Here is a 23,814-nt window from a genome sequence, read left to right on the forward strand (position 1 = left end):
ATCAAGACAAAGCCTGCGATATAAAAAGATTTTAATCAAATTTTGTACAGGATTATAGTCTTTTGGGAGGGAAAATCTGTAGTCTTGGTCGACAGTTATTTTGGGAAGGGAAAACAGCTGTGACACAGCGCATCCAACAGACCAAAATAATAATACAGCTTGCACATGATTTTACGACCATATGGTATATGGAAGTTAAAATTATGAAAATAAAATGGGGAGAGTGTTGGTATGGTATGGTCCACCATGATGTAACCTTTGTGTAATTTTGGCCTATTTAAGCAAACTCTGCATCTTAACAAAAGTCGTCTTTGCATAGCAAACCTGAGAGATTCATGGCTGCTTGAATCTCTAATACTATACGCACAGTTAGTCTCGCTTTCTTTGTCTAGCTGTACGAAGATGGCTGGGTTGGGAGCAGAGAACGTTGCCGTTTCAAGTAAACCTGTAGTAGACAACAAAACTCTTGGTGATTTTGAGCCTGCAAAGAAACCTAAAAGAAACAAGTTCGCTTTTGCTTGCGCCATACTTGCTTCCTTAACTTCCATTTTACTTGGTTATGGTAAGTATTCTGCCGTCAACTGAACTTTTCTACTTTTGTTCACGAACAGAGAAGGCTTTCTAGACTTGTAAATGCAAACTAGAAAGCAGTAGCATCTTTCTCAGAAAAAAAAAAGAATTATAAAAAAAAAGAAAAAGTTTGGATAATGTTTTTGTGGTGATTTTCCTTTTAAAACGATTTCTTATTTTTGCATAAAATAGATATTGGAGTGATGAGTGGAGCCGTAATCTACATAAAAGACGACCTCAAAATCAACGACGTTCAAGTTGAGATCCTTGTCGGTATCCTCAACTTGTACTGTCTTGTCGGTTCATGCGCAGCCGGTAGAACTTCTGACTGGATCGGTCGTCGTTACACCATCGTGTTCGCTTGTGCCATTTTCTTTGTAGGAGCTCTCCTCATGGGCTTTGCCACCAACTACGCTTTCCTCATGGTCGGTCGTTTTGTAGCTGGTATTGGCGTTGGCTATGCCCTCATGATTGCTCCCGTTTACACTGCTGAAGTCTCCCCTGCTTCCTCTCGCGGTTTCCTCACCTCATTCCCAGAGGTCTTGAAACTTTGAAAATTACTTCTTGTTTTTTTTTTTTATATATATAAATGAAGCTTATATGGATTTTCCTTTTGGGTTATAGGTCTTTATCAATGGTGGTATATTATTGGGCTACGTTTCGAACTATGCATTTTCGAAGCTGCCAACTAACATAGGTTGGCGGCTAATGCTTGGCATTGGTGGAGTCCCATCAGTTTTCTTGGCTATTGGTGTTATAGCGATGCCCGAGTCCCCGCGTTGGCTGGTTATGCAAGGCCGACTCGGTGAAGCCAAGAGAGTTCTCGACAAAACTTCAGACACCAAAGAAGAAGCTCAGCTTAGACTCAGTGACATCAAGGAAGCAGCAGGAATCCCCCAAGATTGCACCGACGACATCGTTCAGGTTCAAAAGAAAAGCCACGGGGAAGGCGTCTGGAAAGAATTACTTTTATACCCCACACCCGCTGTTAGGCATGTGTTGATTTGTGCGATCGGGATTCATTTCTTCCAGCAGGCATCCGGCATAGACGCTGTCGTTTTGTACAGTCCAAGGATCTTTGAAAAAGCCGGGATCACATCATCAGACGAGAAGCTACTCGCCACCGTAGCCGTCGGATTTGTCAAGACAATCTTCATTTTGGTGGCAACCTTTTTCCTAGATAGAATCGGACGTCGTCCGTTGCTTCTCAGTAGCGTAGGAGGCATGGTCGCATCATTAGCTACACTCGGGCTTTCACTAACGATCATCGATCATTCAGACGAGAAACTAATGTGGGCCATCGCATTGTGCATCACGATGGTTTTGGCTTACGTGGCATTCTTCTCTATAGGGATGGGCCCCATCACGTGGGTGTACAGCTCGGAGATCTTCCCATTGAGGCTACGCGCCCAGGGAGCGAGTATGGCAGTGGCGGCTAACAGGGTGACCAGTGGGGTAATTTCGATGTCCTTTATTTCGTTGTATAAGGCTATATCCATTGGCGGGGCGTTTTTCTTGTTCGCCGGGGTGGCGACGGTGGCATGGTTCTTTTTCTACACGTGCTTGCCGGAAACCCAAGGGAAAACGCTGGAGGAAATGGAAGGGCTTTTTGGCAAATTGATGGGTTGGAGGAAGGAGGCTAAGAAGCTGAAGATGAGGATGAAGGAAGTTAACGGTGATGGAACAAGTAACGGTCAGATTCAGCTAGGAAATACAACTACTAACGGTCGCTAAGGTAGATGAAGAAGGGCAATATGGTAAATATATGTGTTTGGTATGGTTTAGATCTGAAACGAAGGAGAAGAGTAGGTTTGTTTTTCCTTTTTTCCTGGTTCTTTTTGTTTCCAAGGAAAATGAAGTTCAAGGTGTGACCCTTGCGGGTAAAAAAAGGAAGAAAATGTAAATGCTTTTATGCAATGGAAACCGGAAAGGAAAATTATTATGAATTCCAAAAGAAACACTTTACAATCTCCTTAGTGTTCTTTTCCCTTTAAAATTAATTAAGATATGTTTTCTTTTCTTTTTTTTTTGACAAAAATGTTGATCAAAGGAAGTCTCAATATGTTAAGAAATTAACATTAATATAAAGACAAGAAAAAATTAAATGATTGCACTATATATTATGAGACACACCCTACTTGGAGGGAGCTCCAATAATTGGGGAAGCAAAGGCAGAGGTGACAAATGGGTTGATGGATGGTCGGTTAGCGTGCGAGTTAGAGGGAGGTCATTCTCTGTTGGAAACATAACTTTTTTCTACTTTCACAAGAAACTGGGTTATGTTTCTGCTTAGATAAGAACTCATGACTGGAATGGTTGAGCGGAATAAACCTTAATTTCACTTCTCTTCATTCTTTTAATATAATTTTTTTTTTTTACTTTACCATTAGTAATAGTATTTTATTTGGTATTCATTTTTAGAAAGAATTAAGGCGGTCCCATCAACCATCACAATGGGCAATCACACTACCATACTCTCTCAACCGATCCACCCCTATTTGAAACAACTGGAAACAAGTATAACCTACAGCAACCTATAACTTAATTAGAGAAAGCAATTTATGAATACAAACGGAGAAGAAAGAAAAACTCTCATTCTGCTCTGAGTTTTGTTTGGTAAGTGCTGTATCTTAATCAAATGACTAAAAGCAAGCCAATCATTTTAAAAAAGTTCCAAAAAATATATATGGATCATACTAATTGATCAGACCGCAATAAAACCGAATCAAGCAAGATATTCCACGAGACATGCGAGAGATGTGATGGACAATAAACCAGTGAGCAAGCCTGTGGTATATGTCCTATAGAAAGAGGACTAACAAAGCACGATTGTGGGGTCTAAATTTATGTCCTGGTGAAGGATAGTATGACACTTGACTACTCGAGGGGATTTGACTCTGATTAAAATGTCTCTCCTAGTGATGTAAATGGCTATGGTTTTAGTTAGTTGGGTATTGGTTTGATATCTTTAAGATTTTCTTTCGCCTAAACCAATGGTATTTGTTGTAGGCATTTGTACACACATTTTCTCGTGACATTGGCAACCTCAGGGCTCAGGCTCAGTACTCATCTCTTGCGAAGATTGCTAGTGGGATCAACCCTGACATAAACTACCGTGTTGATGGTTTCCCTTCCACATAATTTTGGGCGGCTAGCAAGTTCTGCATGCCAACTTGATAATCTAAATCGACTTTGATTATGAATGCAAAGATACATATATAGAAGGATGAAATCAAGCAAAGAATAGTTGTTACTGTACAAAGTGGTCTCAAGTTTCATTTTCCATAACCCCTGATGCGTATAATAATTGAGTTATCTCATGGCTCAACTTGAATATATGCTCACTCTCGAACCCCATATCTCCACCAGGGGATAACTTTTCCAAGATGAAACAACATCATTAAGAGCAAGCCTCCCACAACTGCAACGGCATGCATGTCCCGGTGAACGAATTTTCTTGCCCTGTCCTTTTTAATTAGGGGTGAATGTGATATGGTTTAATTGGGTGCAGGACCTGTAACTTGTTTTGGGTACCTTTGACTGATGGATCTGCGTATATGTAAGCTTTTGTTATTATAAATTAGGCGCAGTCCCCTCTAACATCTGAAAATCCTAGTATAAATAAAGGGTTGTAGTTTGCCCACATTGAGGACAAGTGAAAAGCTTCATAGAATGAAAGACAGGCCCGTACGTTCACCAATCTTAATGCTTTCTTCTTGGTGTCCAGGATTTACATATTTCAGGTTTTCTGATAGCAAATCAATTTTGACAACAACAAGTTCGATTCATATAATATTTTGCTCATAATTCACTCATATAATGTTGTTGGTCTTCAACTATCCGATTATATACAAATTAGTATGAAATAGTAAATAATTATTTAATTAATATGTATTTTAAATGAGTAGTCAAATTGAATTTTTCGTGTGATTGTTTGCTAGGGTGTGTCTCATACGGACCCCATAATAACGATAGCTCACACATGTTGATTGTACTATGTGGATGGTAAAGTAAAGGGGAAGGTATTGGCCCACCTTGATGTAACCTTATTTTGTACTATGCTATAATTTGGTCTTTTTTAAGCAACTGAAGCGTCTGAGTCTCAACAAACCCTCTACCCCCACATACCAAACTCGGAAGAGACTCATGGCTACTTGAATCTCTAAAACTACCAGACTACACTTCCATATATACAACAAATCTCGCTCTCTTTCTCATCCTTTTGTACCTAGAAAACATGGCTGGGTTGGGAGTAGAGAACACTGTCGTTTCAGCTCAACTTATAGACAACAAAACTCTAGCAGATTTTGAGCCTGCAAACAAACCTAAAAGAAATATGTTTGCTTTTGCTTGTGCTGTACTTGCTTCCTTAACTACCATCTTACTTGGTTATGGTAAGTCTCTTTTCTTAGGCGTTTCCATTCTTTGTTTTACAAACAGAAAACAATAAAAAATAAAAAAAAAAGGTTTTCTTAAGAACCCTAAACTAAGTACTTGCAGTAGTATCTTTCCCAGGAAATAAAAGGGTTTATGGATAACATATTGGCGGTCATTTTGCATTAAAACTTAAATGCATGTTAGTACTATTACCTTTTCTTTAATTATGACGTAAATGTTTTTTTCTGCATGAAATAGATATTGGAGTGATGAGTGGAGCTATAATCTTTATAAAAAAGGACCTCAAAATCAACGATGTTCAAGTTGAAATCCTTGTCGGTATCCTCAACTTGTGCTGTCTGGTTGGTTCATTCGCAGCCGGTAGAACCTCCGACTGGATAGGCCGCCGTTACACCATCGTGTTGGCCAATGCCATTTTCTTCGTGGGAGCTCTCCTCATGGCCTTCGCAACCAACTACGCTCTCCTCATGTTCGGTCGTTTCATCGGTGGTATAGGCGCCGGCTTTGCCATCATGATTGCTCTTGTTTATACTGCTGAACTCTCCCCTGCTTCATCCCGTGGTTTCCTCACCTCATTCACGGAGGTAATTTTAAAGAACTTTGAAAATTACTACTTTCTTTTTTGAGTTTTGATGGACATAAAACAAAGTTAGAAAGTAAGGTTTTTTTGGGTGTGTAGGTTTCTATTAATGGTGGTATATTATTAGGGTACGTTTCGAACTATGCATTTTCGAAGCTACCAATGAACTTAGGCTGGCGATTCATGCTCGGCGTTGGGGCAATTCCATCTGTTTTCTTGGGTGTTGGGGTTCTGGCGATGCCAGAGTCGCCGCGTTGGCTGGTCATGCAAGGTCGACTCGGTGAAGCCAAGAGAGTGCTTGATAAAAGCTTGGACAGCAAAGAGGAAGCTCAGCTTAGACTCAATGATATCAAAGAAGCAGTTGGGATCCCTGCCAGTTCAACAGACGATGTTGTTCAAGTCCAAAAGCAAAGCCATGGAGAAGGCGTGTGGAGAGAGTTGCTTGTATACCCCACACCAGCTATCAGGCATGTGTTGATTTGCATCATCGGGATTCAATTCTTCCAGCAATCGTCCGGCATAGAAGCTGTCGTTTTATACAGTCCAAGGATTTTTGAAAAAGCCGGGATCACATCATCAAATGATAAGCTACTCGCCACCGTAGCTGTCGGTTTCGTCAAGACAATCTTTATCTTGGTGGCCACGTTTTTACTCGACAGAATCGGACGGCGTCCGTTGCTCTTAAGCAGTGTGGGGGGCATGGTCGCGTCATTGGCTGCAATCGCATTTTCCCTAACTATCATCGATCATTCGGAGGAGAAACTAGTGTGGGCCATTGGACTGTGCATCACAATGGTTTTGGCGTTCGTGGCATTTTTCTCGATTGGGATGGGACCCATAGCTGGTGTCTACACCTCGGAGATCTTCCCGTTGAGGCTACGCGCGCAAGGGGTGAGTATGGCAGTGGCGGTGAACAGGGTGACGAGTGGGGTCACCGCTATGACGTTTATTTCCTTGTATAATGCAATCACAATTGGCGGCGCCTTCTTCTTGTTCGCTGGGATAGCTGCCATGGGTTGGGTGTTTTTTTACACATGTGTGCCTGAGACACGAGGGAAAACTCTTGAGGAAATGGAAGGGCTTTTTGGTAAATTGGTCGGTTGGAGGGAGGAGGCTAAGAAGATGAAGTCAACGGTAATGGAAGAAGAAAGCCGTCAGGTTCAGTTAGGAAATACTACTTCCGACTGCCGCTAAGGTTCAATGATCTTAGGGTAGTTTAGTAAAAATATATATAGAAGATTGGAAGAGTAGTTTTAAATTTTTATTTATCCCATCCCTGGTTTTTCTTTGCGAGGAAATGAAGTTGTGAGTTATGACTCTCGGAAGTCGAAAATGGAAAATGCAAGGATAAAACCTTTATGCAATGGAAAAGGATCAACACCTCTGCCTATCACGTTAAACAAATTGAGCCTAACACAATAATATAGAAAGCCAATCAATGTCCTCGTACAATCACAATTAAATCAAAATGAAGCTAAGCTAACCATGTCCTCCACACCAGCCATAGAGCTTCAGCCCCTAAGGGTGTTTCAAACAGTAGAAACGTTGCTATTTCAAACAGCAGCCATTCCTCATGGCTCATGCTCATTCAGACAATTAATTTCATTAACAAATGGAAATTACAAAAACTGTATTTTTACAAGGAAATCCACCACTAGGTCACAAACAACTCAACTATTTCTTTTTCCCTTAGCCGCTTTCACAATCTCTCCTCAAACATCAACTGCGTGTGTGCCACTTCTTTTACGTTTCCTAGAATTGCTTTGGTGGAATTCCCTCAAGAAAATTGTAGCTATGGGAAAATATATATAATTATAAAATTACAATCAATCATGTACATTCAAAGATGATTTCCTCTGACTCTACTTCTCAATGCCTTGCTGCAGATACTGTATTAGGTCATAGCCAGCAGTCGTCCACTTGTTGTACGCATCTGTGCAGACATTTCTCATGAAATTGGCAGCCTCACGCTCACTCATCTCAGGGTGAAATCTCTTGCGAAGATTTCCGATAGGATCACCCCTGCTAAAGCAAGGCAATCCACTGTCAAGCATAAGCAACACAGTATTGATGATCCCATTCATATATCGGCGGGCAGCAAGGTATCCCTTCACACACAAGCTGCATTCATTTGACAAAGAACAACTCCAATGACTTTGATATGGTAAAAGAGGATACAGATATACATAGAATTATACAAGGAATAAAATCAAGCAAAAGAAGTAATTACCTTACAAAGTAATCCCAAGTTTCACTTTTCATTACCCCTGATGGGTCTAGTAATTGAGTCATCTCATGGCTCAACTTGAAATGTGCACTCTCAAACCGCATATTCCCACCAGGTGATGTTTCCAAGATGAAACCAAAATCAATATGAACAAGCCTCCCTGCACTGCAATGGCATGCATACCACAGTGATTGAGTTTTTCATTCTTTCCTTTTTTCCTACTAGGGAGGGGAATTAGACCTTGATTCATCTTTGGTATTGTGAATAGTGAAATGTGATGGTTTATATGGGTGCAGGACCTGTCACTTATTTTGGGTACCTTGATGGATGGATATGCATTGATATGTTATAAATGGGTCCAGTACCCTCTTACATTTAACAACCCTAGTATAAATAAAGGTTTTTAAATTTCAGGACCAATAAAAAGCCTCAGAGAGTGAGAAAAAGACCCATTCGCTAATCCTAAGTGTTTTCTTCTTGGTGTCCATGATTTTAGGTTTCCTATAACCAAATCAGTTGAGAACAGCAGGTTTGATTCATATTTTTGTCTATGGTTCATTTATATATGATTATATGTTCAGGTCACTAGTGCGATGGCAGTTCATAGTTTTTTTAACTAGTCCTACGTGCAATCTTGGTGCCCATGATTTCAAGTTTTCTAAAAGCAAATGACTCAGAACACCAGGTTTGATTCATATTTTGTTTATGATTCATTCATATATAAGTATGTGTTTGGGTTACTCGTTAAAACTAGTTGCTCATAGTTTTTCTTAACAGAGGTATATTGATTTTTCACAGATTGAGGATCTAACCAGATTCTGCCAATCATCTTGTTATCATGATTTCATATATGAATTATTTAAAATTTAAGTATTCTACCAACCACAGCTTAAAATTTCTAAAATCAAGGATGTTGCAGAGCCATACTCATCAAAAAGAAGGTTGCCATTGTGTCTATCCTTTGGTTGAAGTAGAAGACTTGCTACAGCATACCCTGCACTGCTAATTATAAAGTTTTTGCGCGCAGCTTCAAAACTGGGAGAGCCGACAGGCCCATAATCCTGTTGAAAAATCTCATACAAACCACCATCATTTGTTTCACCCATCTGGCTTCTGCTTCGTGTATTAGGCACAACCTGCACCAAGGGAGAAAAAAGACAAGCATCAAGTGAAGACTTCATTACCCTCGGAAAAGTTGCCAGTTCTTTTGCAGCGATATGACACATGCACAAATGACTTCACTACTAAATCAAACCACTTTGTTATAGTTGTCCACGTAGCTTGCATTATCGGGTGAGCAAGATGAAAATACCAGTGGTACCACTAAATTCACTTTAAACAACCTTTTTAAAAAGTCTACTTCTGTTGTGATGGTACAAGTCTTAAGACCAACAAATGCATGAATGACAGGACAGCAGGACCAGACCTAAAACTCCCCTGTGAAAAGAGCATTACATTACCTCAAAGTTTTTATTTATTTATTTATTTTTAATTCACTCTGTTAGCTGTTAAACATTAGTATTTGGAAAAGAATCACAAGAAAAAGCAATTTCTTAGCCAGTGTTATAGTATTAATGCCCTTAATGAAAACACCAGAATTAGAAGTAAAATAAGCACAAAAGCTTAACTAAATAGTAGATATGCTCACCTCAATTATACCTCTCTCTGGGCCAGTTGGGAGAACACCATAGGGAAATAAATAGAGATTAAGTCCAACTGAAGTAAATACGTCTCTTAGAAGAGCTATCACTTGAAGAGCAAGAACATCTTGTCGACAATCATCTCCAACCTTGAATAAAAAGTCAACACAGCTTATATAAGAAATTAGGACCATATATTACGACCAGCAAAACAGAAAAATTGAACAAGTAAAATTTTGATCATATATTATTTGGCGTAAAAAGTCCAATAACTACAAAGTGAAAAAGTAAATATATGCAACTGTAATATTAATGAGAAAAAGACAGCTGGGCTTTGTATCTGCCAGCAGAATCAAAAGATCAATTTCTAGATCAAAAGCAAACAATAGCATAAAATCCTGACCACGGACACCAATTTTCACAGCTAGAGGATGCCTACACAGTATCCCTTTTCTTGTTTGGGAGGAATAAAGAGAGGAAGAGAGTCCCAGAATTAGTATGAGAGCAGTGCAACAGATAAGGTTGGACATACAACTTTAGGGAATTTCTGGTTTTTCCAATATTATTGATACATGATGGAATATTGTGTAGGCAAGTAAAACTATAGTTTTTGATCTAACTCAAACACAAGTCTACCTTGAAAATGCAAGCTTGGGGCTTTATGTCATTCTGGTCACCATCCCGATCAACCACATTAAATTTGATCAAAATAGGAACTTTTGCTGCCGATTGTAAGGGTATTCCGCTATCAACTTGAATACCCCTAACAAGCTTATTAGGAGCAGTGGGCAAATAAAGATCCTCTCCCTCCACTTGAATTTTCTCTAACTCCCTGTAAACGCAAGCATGTCACAACCAATTTCAACTGCAAGATAGAAATCAGACATAAGTTAACCATTAAGAAATAGAAATACACCTTCGGATGCCAGCCCGGCGTTCTTCCTTTGGAAGACGAAATAGGACACCAGAAATAGATGTAACTTTGTCAAAGAAATCAAATTCCCTTTGAAACAAGTCAAGGGCCTTGGGAGTAAAACCATCGATAATATGTTTTCGAACAATTGGTAATAGAGCTTGAAATGAGCTATTCTGGAATGAGAGAGTGTCCAGAAGTTAATGATCAAAGAATGGAAGACTATAGCTAATAATTCAACATAAAACTCAATCCCATCAGAATATTTGCCAATCTCAGATGAGTCACTGGATAGCAAGGGCATTGTCTTAACATGACCAACCAATGCTCGCCCATGTTGCTCTATGAAATCTTATTGGACTATTAATCAACTTCCAATCTAACCCAATTATAGGCTTCTCACCCATGACCAGTCAAAGCATGCAACTAACTCTGACAATGATTCACATGAAGCAAACAGTTCTTCACTCAGGTATCTTTTGGTTGTTGCTTTACTAATTTCTTTTTGCTTCTGGAAGCTTAAAAGTAAAAACCATGCGTGGATACAAAAGCAAATAATATTAAAGAATTAAAAATAAAAAATGGAACTATTTCTAAGAACAAAATGCATGATTTTACCTTTTGCAAAGAACAGTTATGTAGAATTTATGTCTCAATTGATTCATTTGTTATTTGTTAATCAGTTATGGTTTTAATTTCTCCCATTTGCTTTTGCTTCAAAAAAGACTTTTGATGAAGCAAACAGCAAAAAGTAAAAGCAACAGTCAAACAAAGCCTGAATTAATTGGAAAATTGTAGGGAACTGATGCTAATTTGAGTTTATCAATTAACCTCTCACCAACAGCAGCAAAGGATGCTTGATAATGAGAGCCACTGACATTATATTTGTTTGAAGGCTTACAATTTTTTCTTTTTGGTCTAAGCTAGATTGCAATTGCAACCTTTCTCTATATACATGTCCACCTACAAATAAGCAAACTTCTCTTTCTTTTCCTCAATGCAACAAAGCCCTTTTGTATAGTCAATATCTAGTATGTATAAAAAGAAGTGTTTTAAATACTTCCTCATCATTCTTTTCTCTAATTTTGCATTCTTATATTCTTCTTAGATTATATCAAACAGAATGCTTATGACATCAGATTGTATCGCCATTTAACCCCAATACACCACAGTCAGTCCTCTACCCCACAATCCAGTCACTTTTACAGGTCAATGTAAACCCTTGACTACCAATCATTTAGGCAAGTTCTAACAAGCTTTTCAAGACAGAGAACAGTGCCATGGACAAACCTTTCCACTTGCATCTTTACCCGGTTCACATGACTCGCCCTGCCATTACAAAGTCAGGACTTAAATATAATCATAAAGTAATGTAATGGAAAGAGAAGATGATTATATATTCCCTCACAACACACTGAAAAAGCATACTATTTAATTTAGGAAGATTATAAAGTTTTCACACCTGCAGATGCCATATTAGAATATGTGCAAATATGTCACTTCTATGAGCAGCTCTAAGCAAATACCCTTCTACTAACCTCTGCAAAAATGAAAAATCATTAATGTGAATATTAAGAAGTGTTTAAAACAGAATGAGAAGGTGTAAGCAACAATATAATGTCAGTCTGCCATTCTAGCAATTAGGGACAAGTAGGATAAACCCAATCTTCAAGCCTAATGATCAAACACTTGACGTATCCAATCAAATCAAGTTTCCAATCATTCCAAAACATATATCAGATTAAACAGTGCTAAGCACTTTAAGGTCATTTTGGCAGTGTTTGAGTAGAAGGAAAAATATGAGATTAACATAAAACACTAAATTTTGATCAATGCATAATGCTATTTTATCCACATATTGGTTAAAGCTGTCATAGAGGCAATGTTGATTGATTACTTAGCACAAAAGATATCATGCTCAAGTTGGTTTGATTTGCTCAGGACCTTGTGTCAAAATATTGAGATAGGGACTGCAATCTCTCGAACTAGCCCAAATATAAGCATGTAACATATACACCTATGGCCTATACTGTTTCAGGTTAACTTCCTAATGTTGCACCTGTACAACAAAAAACAACATACAAATAAGATAAATACCCATATCTCCGTTGATGGCTTACCCCTTCATCATATCGCAGAGCTTGCACGAGTTGTGGCATGAAGAAGGTTACACGTTCAGGAGGATATGACTCCAAAACCCTTAGAACATAAGCCATGACACGTGGATGACCCTTATATACGGGAGAAAGAAATTCGAGAGCTTGTGTAATTGAACAAGCAGCCCAGTGAGGCAGTTGTTGCAAAAGTGCTGAATTATCATCGACTGCCTTTGGGGTGACAAAATATGGCAATGCCTCAGGTATACAACGAATGTCCAGTATATGTGACTGCAGCAAAAATGCCAATAATAAGAGGAAGCAAATCAACTAAGATCATGTCATCATGCATAATAAAAAATTAGAATAAGAAAAGCAGAAAAAACAAAGTCAATGAGTGTTTCTAGCATGTTCAGCACAATAACCACAATGACAATGTACTCCTGAATGGCAACTATATCTCCTTACCACCTAAATAATTGATAGCCATGCACTAATTTAGAAGTTTCAATTCTCTGCAATCCTAATTCCAGATACTCAGTGTAAGGCGGGCATACCTGTACTAGCTGAGTTATTTCAGCCTTCAGATAAGTGTTTGTTGGGAACCTTGAGGCCAAGGAAAAAGCAATCCGAGGATCCACTGAGAAGGCAGTCCTAGCATATTCAACCCACTTGTCTGCGCTGATTTTGGGCCGAGAAGATATGCCTTCCCTGAATATAAATATAAATACAAATAACAAAAATTTACAACAATCATGAAGACATCAATGCAACATAAGGACCACCAAAAAATATGCTAAGACCAAAAAATCAACAAATAGATTGTGCTGAAAAGTAAAAATACTTCAAAAGAGGTTGTGCCCAAACTTCAAGCCTATCAGCTTCATGCTGACAAAGCATTAGAAGTAAATGCTTTCTTTTTTCTCGTCCCACTGCATAGTTGCCCATCTGGCCCCAGACCGGGTGATATTGATCACTCTGGAAATGTTGAAATAACTTTAGCAATAACCAGCACAACAGCTAACATAATCATATGGCAGCAGAAAACGCATATAATCCAGATACAGAATGTCTTATTCAAGCTTGAAACATTTTAAAACAATGGAGGCTGAAATATGACCATCTTACCACATCAACCAAAGAGCTCCCATTCTCACGTGCACGGCCCTTGGAATCAGATTGCAGAAAATCTACCTTGTCATTTGAAAGATAGTGAACAAAAACAGAGACAGATTGAGCCTCACTCTGCGCAAAATTCATATTGTTTGTGTCATACCACTCAGGCTCATAAGCAAACCAGCCCAAAGAGGCCCTGCACACACCAAAACCAACTTTAAATACAACTACAAAGGTATGCTATAAAAACTAGAATTGAATAACGGAACACATGCAGGCACAAGAAGCTGCTGCTGTGGCAACGCCAAACAAATACAAGAAAAACAGTATTTAGATATAAATGTTTGAACCCTGCTTAATTTTTTTTGGTACCTATGATTAAGTCTAAGGGGGAAAGGGGATTTCAAACCTTAAACATTATCCCTCCTGAGAAGAGGTTACAACCACTAGGCCAAGCCTTGGGAGTTAAATTCTGCTTAATTTAATCAAACAAATCTCAGCCCTCAATACTGAAAACCCAAAGTCCTCAATGGGTTTGGAGATGAAAGAAACTCAAGGTATTTAGAATTCCAAACTCCATCTACAATTGAATTTCTTAGCAAATATTTGACATGCACCATTTGTAGTGAATGTTTCACAAATGGAACACAGAAGCATGTCTAAACAGTCAGATACTGAATCAATGTAAATTGATATAAATGTCTTTGTCTGATGGAAAAATTATTTAAACATAGATCACAAGGTTAAACTCCATCCTTTGGCACAAAGATGTCCTAATGGTGAAAGCTAAATAAAATAAAATAAAATACGAGGCCTCAGTAATTGTCAAATGCATAACATTATCCCAATTTGAAAAATCATAACAGTTGTCTTTTTAATAAACAAACCCTATTCACCCTTTTGAGCAATCAAAACTTCCATAGGCCATATATAATATTCCATCCTTTGAGGCCATATAACAAGCTCAATAGCACACATTTCAGGATTAAGACTAGGGCAAATAATGTATGTATATATGTGCTTGTATGGATGTATAAAAGCGAGAAACTAACACAATCATTCTTAAATTCTTTACTGCATGGGCAGAAAACACTTTTTACAGTAATTTGCAAAACAAAATTGCAGAGATTATAGGAAACCAGGGTAAAAAAGTCAATGACTTGTCCACAAACGGGAAAAAAAAAAGGTGTAGATTGAAAGTGAAAGAAAGAGAGTCAACTGTAGTTACCGGTATATTCTATCTTCCAACAGATGAAGCCCAGTTCTAAAATTCTGCAAATTCCCTTGGGATTGGCAAGAGCAGAACTTAAGACCAAGAAGCATGAAGGTGAAGAAGGTGCCAGTGGCTGCCGGATGATGAGAAAACTTCCAGGGAAGTTGGGTTGTTCCTTGCAACATCCGGCCAAGGAGCAAAAGTTGCTCAACACTATTGTGACGAACTACCTATACAACCCCAGCAAGATAGAAAGATATCGCCATATTAAAATCAGTAGAATCATAGGTTGGAATGTGCATAAACATAAAGAATATCAATACATAGTAAAAAACAAAATAATAAATACCAAATGCACAAACCAGACACCCAAACATTACTCCATTTATGTTCAAAAGAAGTTCAGTGATAAACTGTAAGCACAAACAACATCATGGTATACACTTCTGAGAGAGAGAAAATACAAATTATCTGTTACCTCAAAGCGATCAATGAAAAATCCCAGCCATAATCTATGAGCAATTATTTGGTCAACAGGATTGATATCAGGCAGTGCCTCTGGTTCTCCAGGGGCCAAGTGGGGCCTTAATTTTGCAGCAGGTCCAGAGTATTTCATGTCAGATGCAAAGAGACCTCGTTTTGTATCAATTGTCCATAACCATGCATCAACAAGTTCAGCAAGGACAAGAGACCCCAATTGTGGAGCAGCAGAAACCAGCCAAGTCCAGATGAAAACACCAGTCTCCATAGCATCAGGGGTAGAAATAAAAGCTGGACACCAGCAGAGAAGACGCAGAAGTTGTGAGAAGCCCTCCAAATTTGCTTTTCTATCAGAACCCTGAAAAGGAAATGAACCGTTCAAAGTGAAAGGGTGAAATGGAACTCAAAATACTTCACAGCATTTAAGAATACATATATTATGAAATACTGATAGCTCTACCAGATTTGACAAAAGCAATGCAGTTGCCTGAGAACAAGTTTCATGGAACTGTGACTTATCCACTTCTCCACCTTTCTCTGCACTAGTAACAAATTGTCGAAGGAGACTAACAAACTTTTCAAGTAATATCTCATTAAATGAATCATCCTTAGTTTGTGGTGGTTGAGATAACGCTCCAGAGATCAACCGTTGGAGGCCAATACTTAAACCTGTTTGTGGAGCACCAGATTCCAATGCACCAAAGCTATTATACAGCCTTCTCATGCCAGCAATTTCTCCAGCTTTCATGGAATGACTTATCCACTTCTCCACCTTTCTCTGCACTGTAACAAATTGTTAACAAACTCAAGTTGAATCACTGAGATAACAGAGATATGGAGGCCAATACTTAAACCTGTTTGTGGAGCACCAGACAATGCACCAAAGCTATTATACAGCCTTCTCACAGCAATTTCTCCAGCATGATTGAACTGTTGCACTGACTATACCAGTACTGACCTCTAAGATGAAGGCTTCTGACAACTTTAAATTTGCTCCTGAAGCTGCAGCTGCTGCAGCCATGACTGCAGGAATATTTGCCGTTCTTATTCCAGCCCAACAATCACTCTTTCCTGTACCAATCCTTATCTCAGATAATAGAGACACCACATCAGTTGTATGATGTGCCTTCTGCCATGTGTTTGCTTTGCAGAGCTTTTCCTGTGGTATATATTTGGAACCACAAACAAGAAATTAAAAGATCCATGAAGAAAAGAAACAAATCTAAGTCATTTTAAGAATGGCTTTGGCACCGAGAGAAACCAAAAGAACAGCCTTAATGTTTATACAATTAATAAAACCACCAAAAATATCATAACTGAATTAGTTAAGCCTAATATTTCTCACTGTGTGTCTATATATAAAAAATTTGAAAGTAGTCCAATTTTCATCGAAAACAAAACAGCCCACACAAGACATCCTAGTAGTAAATGACAAAAATGTTCAAAATAATGCAAAAGGAAACTAATATCCAATACCAACACAGGATTCACATATTCATGGTGACGGTGAATAATAAACAAAAGAATAAATAACATATACAGCCACCCATTAAAAGAATCCAGTCAGCAACCTGGAGCAGACCCTGTGTGGTACATGGAGCATATGAAAGTGATATCACGATCCATTCCCGAACAATTTTTTGGTATAAAGAGCGAACAGCAGCTTCCCAAGCAGGATCATTGACAACAGTAGAAGGTGTGTCATTTTGAACCGAAAAAAGCAAGGAGTCAAGACAAGATGAATTCCACAAAACCTGCACATATCAGTTTCATTTGTCTGAAATATATATCAAATTACAGAGCACAACTAGGAAAAAAAATGTTGAACAACCATCAGATGAGGAAAATATCGAGAATATAACTTCACCTGAGGAAATCTATCTCTAAGCTGAACCAATAAATTCACAGCAATATCCCGAATGTGCTCATCCCTCTGCGACATACTATTTATCAGAAAACAAGCATGTGCAAAAAGGGTTGATTCTCTAATCACAGCTTCATTGCCTGTTTCAGTTATTCGGTCTTCCTGAACACATATCAAGAACTTCGTGAGGTTCATATAGCAGGATCATGTTCACATGCACAATACACACAAACAGAGATAGAGCAGGAAGAGCAACCAGTATTATACTGGAAGCAAAAGAGATAAAAAACTTGAACTGTTTGGGAAGGTCATCCAAGAGAATGTAACTTTAACAAAAACAAGGAATTTTAAATTACTCAATGAAACAAATTTACTATACTTTCTTAAGGATGATGCACTCATTTTAAAATTACAAGAGAAAGAGATAAGAGTATGGTTGATCGATCATATTCAAAGGCAAAAAGTGTGCCAGATGGCACTATAAAGGATGTGAGCCTCAAGGGGTAATACATATTCTTCACTTTTCAACTATCTATTTTAGGACCGCAGGAATTTTTAAAGTTCCCAAGAAAAGAAAATAAGAATACTCAAAGTTTGGCATTTTAAGAAATGAGGAGCATTCAGTAAACTAAAATATATATATATATATATATATAGAAAACCAAATCTAAGATATAGGTGCCTCATATTATAACAACTTGACTACCAGGCGTGCCTCACAAAGACCAATGCAGAACCTGTTCTATCTCCTTGTATGAAAAATTGTACTCTTGAAGACATACCAGCCACAACACTGCTGTTTCAAATGCCCTGTGCACAATTGCTGTCAAACATTGGAAGACAGCTGGCATAAGATTTGGAGTTTTCAAGTATTCAAAGACACAACCAAAGGCACTTCTAGATGCAGTCAAACTAGTGCCACCATTAAGGATGCCACCATTACTGCTGAACCTTATTATCTCCAGGAAAGCCACAGCAAGAAGATAGGTTGCCTTTACACCTGTAAACAAACAAAAGCCAAAGAGGCATCAATCAAATTAACCTAATAGAAAAACAAACCAAAAAAATAAAGGATGATATAGAATACAGTGGAAGATGAGTTCCACCAAATAAGGGCCAAATAACAAGGTGTTAACACACAAGAAACTGTTGAACATGGAAATTAAACGTATATCCACCATGAAGTGCAAGATGTTCACCAGACCTGAAATTGTGCTCATTGCTCCAACATCAACTCGCCCACCTAAAGCAGCAGAAAGAGCTGTTCTTTGGCTTAAAGCAGCTTTCTCATTGCCACTCCCTCGACGACTGCCAGGGTTGTGAAGAGCATTCAGTTCCAACTCATCTTCAAGCCATTTCACAGAGCTGACCACCTGCAGAGAAACAAAATGTCAATTCAAATGGAAATTTAGTTTAGAAAAGACAGCCATCATTCACAAAAAACACACACACACACACAAACTCAGGTCCAAATTTAGAGGTGGGGGAAGCTAGGCAGTTCTCTGTTCAGAATCATAAATAACTCAAGCTGAGCTGGTACAAGCACAATCCAAAAAAAAAACCACAAGGCCCAACCATACTCCATAAAAGTAGGAGAGACTTATATGGATGTAACTGAATAAAGTTGCAAAAGCCTGGGAGAGACATTGCAGTCCCTAGTCAGCCCAGCATAAAAGAACTAAATGCAAAAAAGCTTCCAACATTTGACATTTCATGTAGCCATCCCAACCACTGATTGTAGAGCCACCTGATTAAGACCATTTCCACTAGACAATTGCAACTTAATTAATATCCTAATATCAAGTTTATTTGTGTAGAATCAAGTATAAGAAAAACATAAGCACATGATAGACCAACCATTATTTGGCCAAAAGATCAAAAATAAAAAATAAAAGACCATCCGTTGCAATGATTACATATAAATCTGTCTGATAAAAGTAATTAGCCCAATTGCAGACAAGATAGAAAACGCTAATGATTTGTCAATGAAATACAGTAGACACTCAAGGAAGAATTCTTGAAGATCCACTTACAAGGGGAGGGGTCCCTTGAGCAATACGCTGAACAGCAGAAGACCAGAGCACATTCCACATATATGGTCCAGCCACTGCTTGAAGGGCAATAGTACCCATGCTTCCCACACTGTTCAATGTAGTGGAAACTGATTTTGTAGGCATTTGAGTCTTCTGTATGGGAGGTGCCAATCCAAAAAGAGCAACATAAAACCACAAGTTGCGGAATAACTTCAGTAGTGAAGGTTCCACATCTACTGTAGGATCAAAATCAGAACATATCTCAGCTACAGCAGGAAGTAAGGGCCCCAGAAAATCAGCTCCACTCCTGCAAATTTTGAAATACTGGCCATAAAATATCTGGAACATGTCTTACAAGGAGGATAACAAAATGGTTGTAGAAAGTAAGCCATACAACACAAAACCAGCAGAATACATGCATTGACATAAATTAGATAAGGAAAAGACAACAATATTGCAAATCAGTGAATATCTACCTTCCACTTTTTGACTCAGCAGCCAAGCCTACATCAGAGCACAAAGATAACAGGCGATGACGATAGTCTGAACGCAGTTTAGCACTCTTAAGACCAGTAGCAATCAAAAGAAATCCTGCAGGAAGAGTCTAGAATGTGATTGAACCAGTGAGCATCCAATCGATAAGAAAAACCCTAGGCAACTAAATAGTTACTTCTACGTCACAAATAATGCACACCTCAACACGTTCTGTAGTGGCCTCTGGCGCCAAAGTTTTGCTTTCAGCAGACCCTACACCTGATAGTTTACTCAAGTAACTTCTCGTCATCAGAACAACTGTCTCCCGATATGACTTCTCAAAACCTAAACTTGCCATGCGAGATACAGCATCAAGAAGCTGCAGTGTATTGAAAGTACAGATAAAAGTTGAGAAACTATGCCAAAGATCTAAAGAAGCAAAAGCCATAACTTAACTCTTTCAGTTTCTTGCGTATGTAACTAGCAGAAAAAGAAATTCAAAATTTATAATTACAAAATACATGCTCCAGAGAGAAGAATTCCATACTCGAAGTCGTAGTAAACTAGGAGTTATAGCATCACCCTCTTCCAAGCTTTCAATAAAAAGTGGCAGTATCATGTCCACCACTTCAGGCTTGCTGATAGCAACATTTAAATCAGCCAACAAACGTATTACATTAAGCTGCACAGCTGGAACTGCCTGCTTCTCTTTATCATCCTGAAATTTGCATTAAAGTAAAATTAAATGGGGTTACTAGCTATTAGTTAAGCATAAACATAAATAAAGGCAACATATCTACCGCCTAAACAGGTAAATAGCCTACTAAGAAATTGATAGGCAACAGATGATATCAATTTACTAATCCATCTCAAACAAAAATTACAAAAGTAACCTCTACATGTGCAAATGCAAAATACTCTAGCTAAAGGTAATGAAAGGAAAAGAAAAACTGACAATTTTAAACTAAATTGAGAACATAGATTGTATAACCACACAACAAGAAAACATATTTTCATATATGTGCTACATGTATAAGTGTTCAGTGAATTAGGCCAACGCACATGCACATGCAATTTGGTGTATGTCTTAATCATTCAATAGCTAATATTATACCACCAACCTGCTCCTCATAATCATTTCTCTCACGAATACTTGTAGCTAATCCCATGATAAATGTATCTATTGGAGCCCGGTCTTTGGTCCAACCAGATTCAATAATCTCACAACATGTCTTAAGAACACTCTCGAACATGGCTCCCTGGCTGCTGCCCCAAGTATCAGCCTGTTACAATCACATTGTAAAGAAAAGCAAAAAAAAAAAAAAATCAACATGTAAGACCATCTTTGAGATGCAAAAATCTAAAACTCTACTTGAATACATACCTGCATACATGCAGCCAGAACAAGTGGTTTAAGACGAATGAGCAAAACACGCAATGGCTGCCCTCCCCAAGAGGCAGCAACTTGTGCAATCCCAGAAAGCAAGGAACTAAATAGCTCCTCGCAGACTCTCAACTTTCGCCATACAGAGAGCAGACATGCTTCAGCAGCATCTATCAACAATGCAAGAGTCTCAAGCACCAATTTCTTTGAGGTCTTAGTATCCACATCAAGAGATACAAGACTTTTAATTTGCATCCTAGCAGCAGCTTGATAAACTGATAGTTTTGCATTAATTCTGGATTTTAAATGCGGTCCTTGTTCAGTCCAATCACGCTTCCTTATCTGCATATCAAGTCAAAATTATGCCCATCTCATTTTTCATTACCCATTGCTTCAATTAAGTCCCAATGCTAACTTAATCAACAAAATGAGTACAAGTTACCTCCCATTTCTTCAATAAAGTTCACTTACTAACTTCTCCTCTATTCCTAAATTTAAAGAAAATAAATAAAATACCACAAAACATACTTGCATTTACCTTTAGAAATGCAGACATGGATTGAAGCTGCTTCTTCGCAATAAACCTCACTTGCTCCAACAGCTTTTGATCAACGCTTACTTTGTCCAAAATATGAGCAATCAATTTGAAAGCAACTTCTTGCTTCTCCAAGCACTCCACAGACTCTTCCTCAAACAAAGCAACTTGTTGCCTAAACATAGACCCACCTCCATCGTTGATCAAATGCGCGTTCCCTAACTGATCAGCGCCACTCTTCCAATAAACGCCGCCTCCGTTTGCCATCAATGACCCTCTGGATGAATCATTCGCCGGGCTCAAAACCTCATTGCCTTGAAAATGGTTGACGCTCAAAGGTGAACTTTGAGAAGACGATGTCTCCGAGTTAACTGGAATTAGCTCCCTCGGTGATGCGGGAACTGACATAGCCAACTGATCAAAAAGGTAATTTATCAATTTATCTGCATCGGGTGGTAAAACAGGCGGAAAATTCTGCGATAAAGCCAACAAGAAAGCCCTAGAAATTGCCGAATCGTTGCTGTTTGTGTCGTTGTTATTTACCGCGGTTGTAACTACCTCCCCGACCAACCCGGCAATCTCGGAAGCGAAATCAGGAGACGAATCAGCGGATTCAGACACGTATTTCAAGAAATCGACGAAGAATGAAGCAATTGAATCGGAGTTGTATGATTGCGGCCAAAAGGAACGACGAAATGACGCCGGAATGGCCCGAATAAACTCTAGCATCGCCGATTTGGGGCGGTTATCCGTGCAATGGTGGCATTTAGAGAGAAATCGCGAGACAGCGAGCACCGCATTGAGTTGCGACCGTGAAACCCTAGGCGATCCGCCCAGTAGCGACTCCGGCTGCGGGCACCTGTCGCAAATCCAGGCGACGTTCTCGCTAAATTGCTGCGGGTTTTTCGCTATAATGTCGCAGAGTTCGATCATTGACTCCATTTGCGATCACCAAAATTCTGAATTACAATCCGATCGGATTTCGTCACTGAAAAGATCGCAAAAAAATTCAAAGAAGAAAAATATTAGGGTTTTGGATCTTCATTTCGATATTAAGAAGCTGCTTCGTAACGTCGCTGTTGGTTCTGTTTTTGTATTTGTCGCCGATGTTGCCATTGTCTCCTTTTTCTTTTTCTTTTTTTTCTCGTTCCCTGCTTTTTATACATTCATTTCTTTTTTGTTCTGTTATGTCCTTTTAATGGATTTAATGGCAAAAATGAGAAGTTTGTTTCTCCTGACGCCTCTGCGTCTCGGATCCCTTTTTTTTTCCCTCTCTGCGCGCCTTCGTCTATGTTCCTCTTTCAATCCGTTGCCGTATCAGTGCAACTCGATGAGTTAGTTACAAGTCACGTGACTGGGTGACCTGTGACTCCTTGTTAATCTTAAAAAGGGTAATTTGTTTTGGCTGGCAGTTGCCGGTGCTTATTGACTTTGATTAGTTTAATTTAATCAGATGAAAGCCTGAATTGTTAGTTTTAGTGTACTACAATTAATTATATCTTTATCTTTAAAATTTGGATTATTTATAAATTAAATACATTGAAAAGTAGTAAAGATTTTCATAAAATAAATAATTTGCGAATGCAAAATATTTTATCTTTATCTTTAAATTGTGCATTATTTATCTCTTTAGGATCAAATTTTGACAATCCCGAATGAAATTTACTAGTGACTGTAACTCATTACATAATTAGCAGCACTAAGCACGTGTTACATCTAATTAATAAATGCATAGCTGTCAAGGGGGCCCATTTTAATTATTGCTGCCTGCGCAGGTAGCACGGTTGGGGAATCTATATATCTCTAGGACATGATTCTTCAATGCAAAAGTACTTGGATTAAGTTACTTTAGTGAAGTTAGATTTGGATACCATCCGCAACGATGGGGTGTCCTTTTCTTTTGGAAAGGAGGGGTATGTATTTCCGAATTGCTAGACATGCTCGGTTGCTTTTTCCAATGGCATGTTGATCAAAGCTTAAAGGGGTCACGGTTTCTTTTTTCCAAAGAGATGCTAAAGTCTCTACAATTATCAATTACTTCCACCAACTTTTTGTTTCTTTGCCTTTAATATCGACAGGAAAAACTTTTAAGGGCAAAGATATATTGGTGGGAATTGGGAGCCACCACACCTCAAAAGGATAGGAAATCTCTTGTTCAATGGATGTTGGAGCTCTGAGAACAAAAATGGCCGCCATTGGTAAAGCCCACAAATGTTTTCACTTCCAAACTCCAAGAAGCAGTGTCTGACTCTGGACCATTGGAACAACTCCAAGAAGGCTAAGTCTAAAGC

General features: G+C 38.6%; 3 protein-coding genes across 4 annotated transcripts; 2 read left to right on the forward strand and 1 right to left on the reverse strand.

Annotated features, from left to right (window-relative positions):
- The first annotated feature begins 296 nt into the window (after positions 1-296).
- Positions 297-2,538, forward strand: LOC18608151 (polyol transporter 5-like). The gene is made up of 3 exons (XM_018116248.2): positions 297-562; positions 763-1,109; positions 1,195-2,538. Exons 1-3 carry the CDS (start codon positions 403-405, stop codon positions 2,302-2,304), a joined length of 1,617 nt encoding a protein of 538 aa, XP_017971737.1. The 5' UTR covers positions 297-402; the 3' UTR covers positions 2,305-2,538.
- Positions 2,539-4,663: 2,125 nt separating this feature from the next.
- LOC18608153 (polyol transporter 5-like) lies at positions 4,664-6,952 on the forward strand. 2 transcript variants are annotated; one of them, XM_018115399.2, is made up of 3 exons: positions 4,664-4,964; positions 5,326-5,552; positions 5,648-6,952. In XM_018115399.2, exons 1-3 carry the CDS (start codon positions 4,808-4,810, stop codon positions 6,740-6,742), a joined length of 1,479 nt encoding a protein of 492 aa, XP_017970888.1. In that variant the 5' UTR covers positions 4,664-4,807; the 3' UTR covers positions 6,743-6,952. The 2 variants fall into 2 exon arrangements, with proteins under 2 accessions (XP_017970888.1, XP_007042751.2); XM_007042689.3 differs by having other exon boundaries at positions 4,665-4,964; positions 5,206-5,552.
- Positions 6,953-7,135: 183 nt separating this feature from the next.
- Positions 7,136-22,847, reverse strand: LOC18608152 (Phosphatidylinositol 3- and 4-kinase family protein). Its single transcript, XM_088803850.1, has 27 exons — positions 21,527-22,847; positions 20,989-21,330; positions 20,726-20,887; positions 20,152-20,322; positions 19,825-19,983; positions 19,607-19,734; positions 19,131-19,437; positions 18,302-18,470; positions 17,880-18,097; positions 17,101-17,259; positions 16,805-16,987; positions 16,140-16,392; positions 15,694-15,974; positions 15,232-15,591; positions 14,769-14,983; positions 13,553-13,736; positions 13,269-13,402; positions 12,982-13,135; positions 12,449-12,715; positions 11,791-11,868; positions 11,619-11,657; positions 10,332-10,504; positions 10,052-10,247; positions 9,424-9,564; positions 8,703-8,911; positions 7,779-7,940; positions 7,136-7,669 (listed from the first exon to the last, which is right to left on the reverse strand). The coding sequence occupies exons 1-27, from the start codon at positions 22,463-22,465 to the stop codon at positions 7,411-7,413; spliced, it is 6,042 nt and encodes a 2,013-aa protein (XP_088659976.1). The 5' UTR covers positions 22,466-22,847; the 3' UTR covers positions 7,136-7,410.
- Positions 22,848-23,814: the final 967 nt, after the last annotated feature.

Source organism: Theobroma cacao, chromosome 2 (assembly GCF_053813885.1).
Source record: "Theobroma cacao isolate CCN51 chromosome 2, ASM5381388v1, whole genome shotgun sequence".
Classification (NCBI taxonomy): domain Eukaryota; kingdom Viridiplantae; phylum Streptophyta; class Magnoliopsida; order Malvales; family Malvaceae; genus Theobroma; species Theobroma cacao.

Coding starts and splice junctions, on each gene's coding strand:
- LOC18608151 (XM_018116248.2), top strand. CDS start 403: ATGGCTGGGTTGGGAGCAGAGAACGTTGCCGTTTCAAGTAAACCTGTA. Junction 563..762: donor TTCCATTTTACTTGGTTATG/GTAAGTATTCTG, acceptor TGCATAAAATAG/ATATTGGAGTGATGAGTGGA. Junction 1,110..1,194: donor TCCTCACCTCATTCCCAGAG/GTCTTGAAACTT, acceptor TTTGGGTTATAG/GTCTTTATCAATGGTGGTAT.
- LOC18608153 (XM_007042689.3), top strand. CDS start 4,808: ATGGCTGGGTTGGGAGTAGAGAACACTGTCGTTTCAGCTCAACTTATA. Junction 4,965..5,205: donor TACCATCTTACTTGGTTATG/GTAAGTCTCTTT, acceptor TGCATGAAATAG/ATATTGGAGTGATGAGTGGA. Junction 5,553..5,647: donor TCCTCACCTCATTCACGGAG/GTAATTTTAAAG, acceptor TTGGGTGTGTAG/GTTTCTATTAATGGTGGTAT.
- LOC18608152 (XM_088803850.1), bottom strand. CDS start 22,465: ATGGAGTCAATGATCGAACTCTGCGACATTATAGCGAAAAACCCGCAG. Junction 16,988..17,100: donor TTAGAGATAGATTTCCTCAG/GTGAAGTTATAT, acceptor TGATATGTGCAG/GTTTTGTGGAATTCATCTTG. Junction 8,912..9,423: donor CAGAGAGAGGTATAATTGAG/GTGAGCATATCT, acceptor CCCTTGGTGCAG/GTTGTGCCTAATACACGAAG.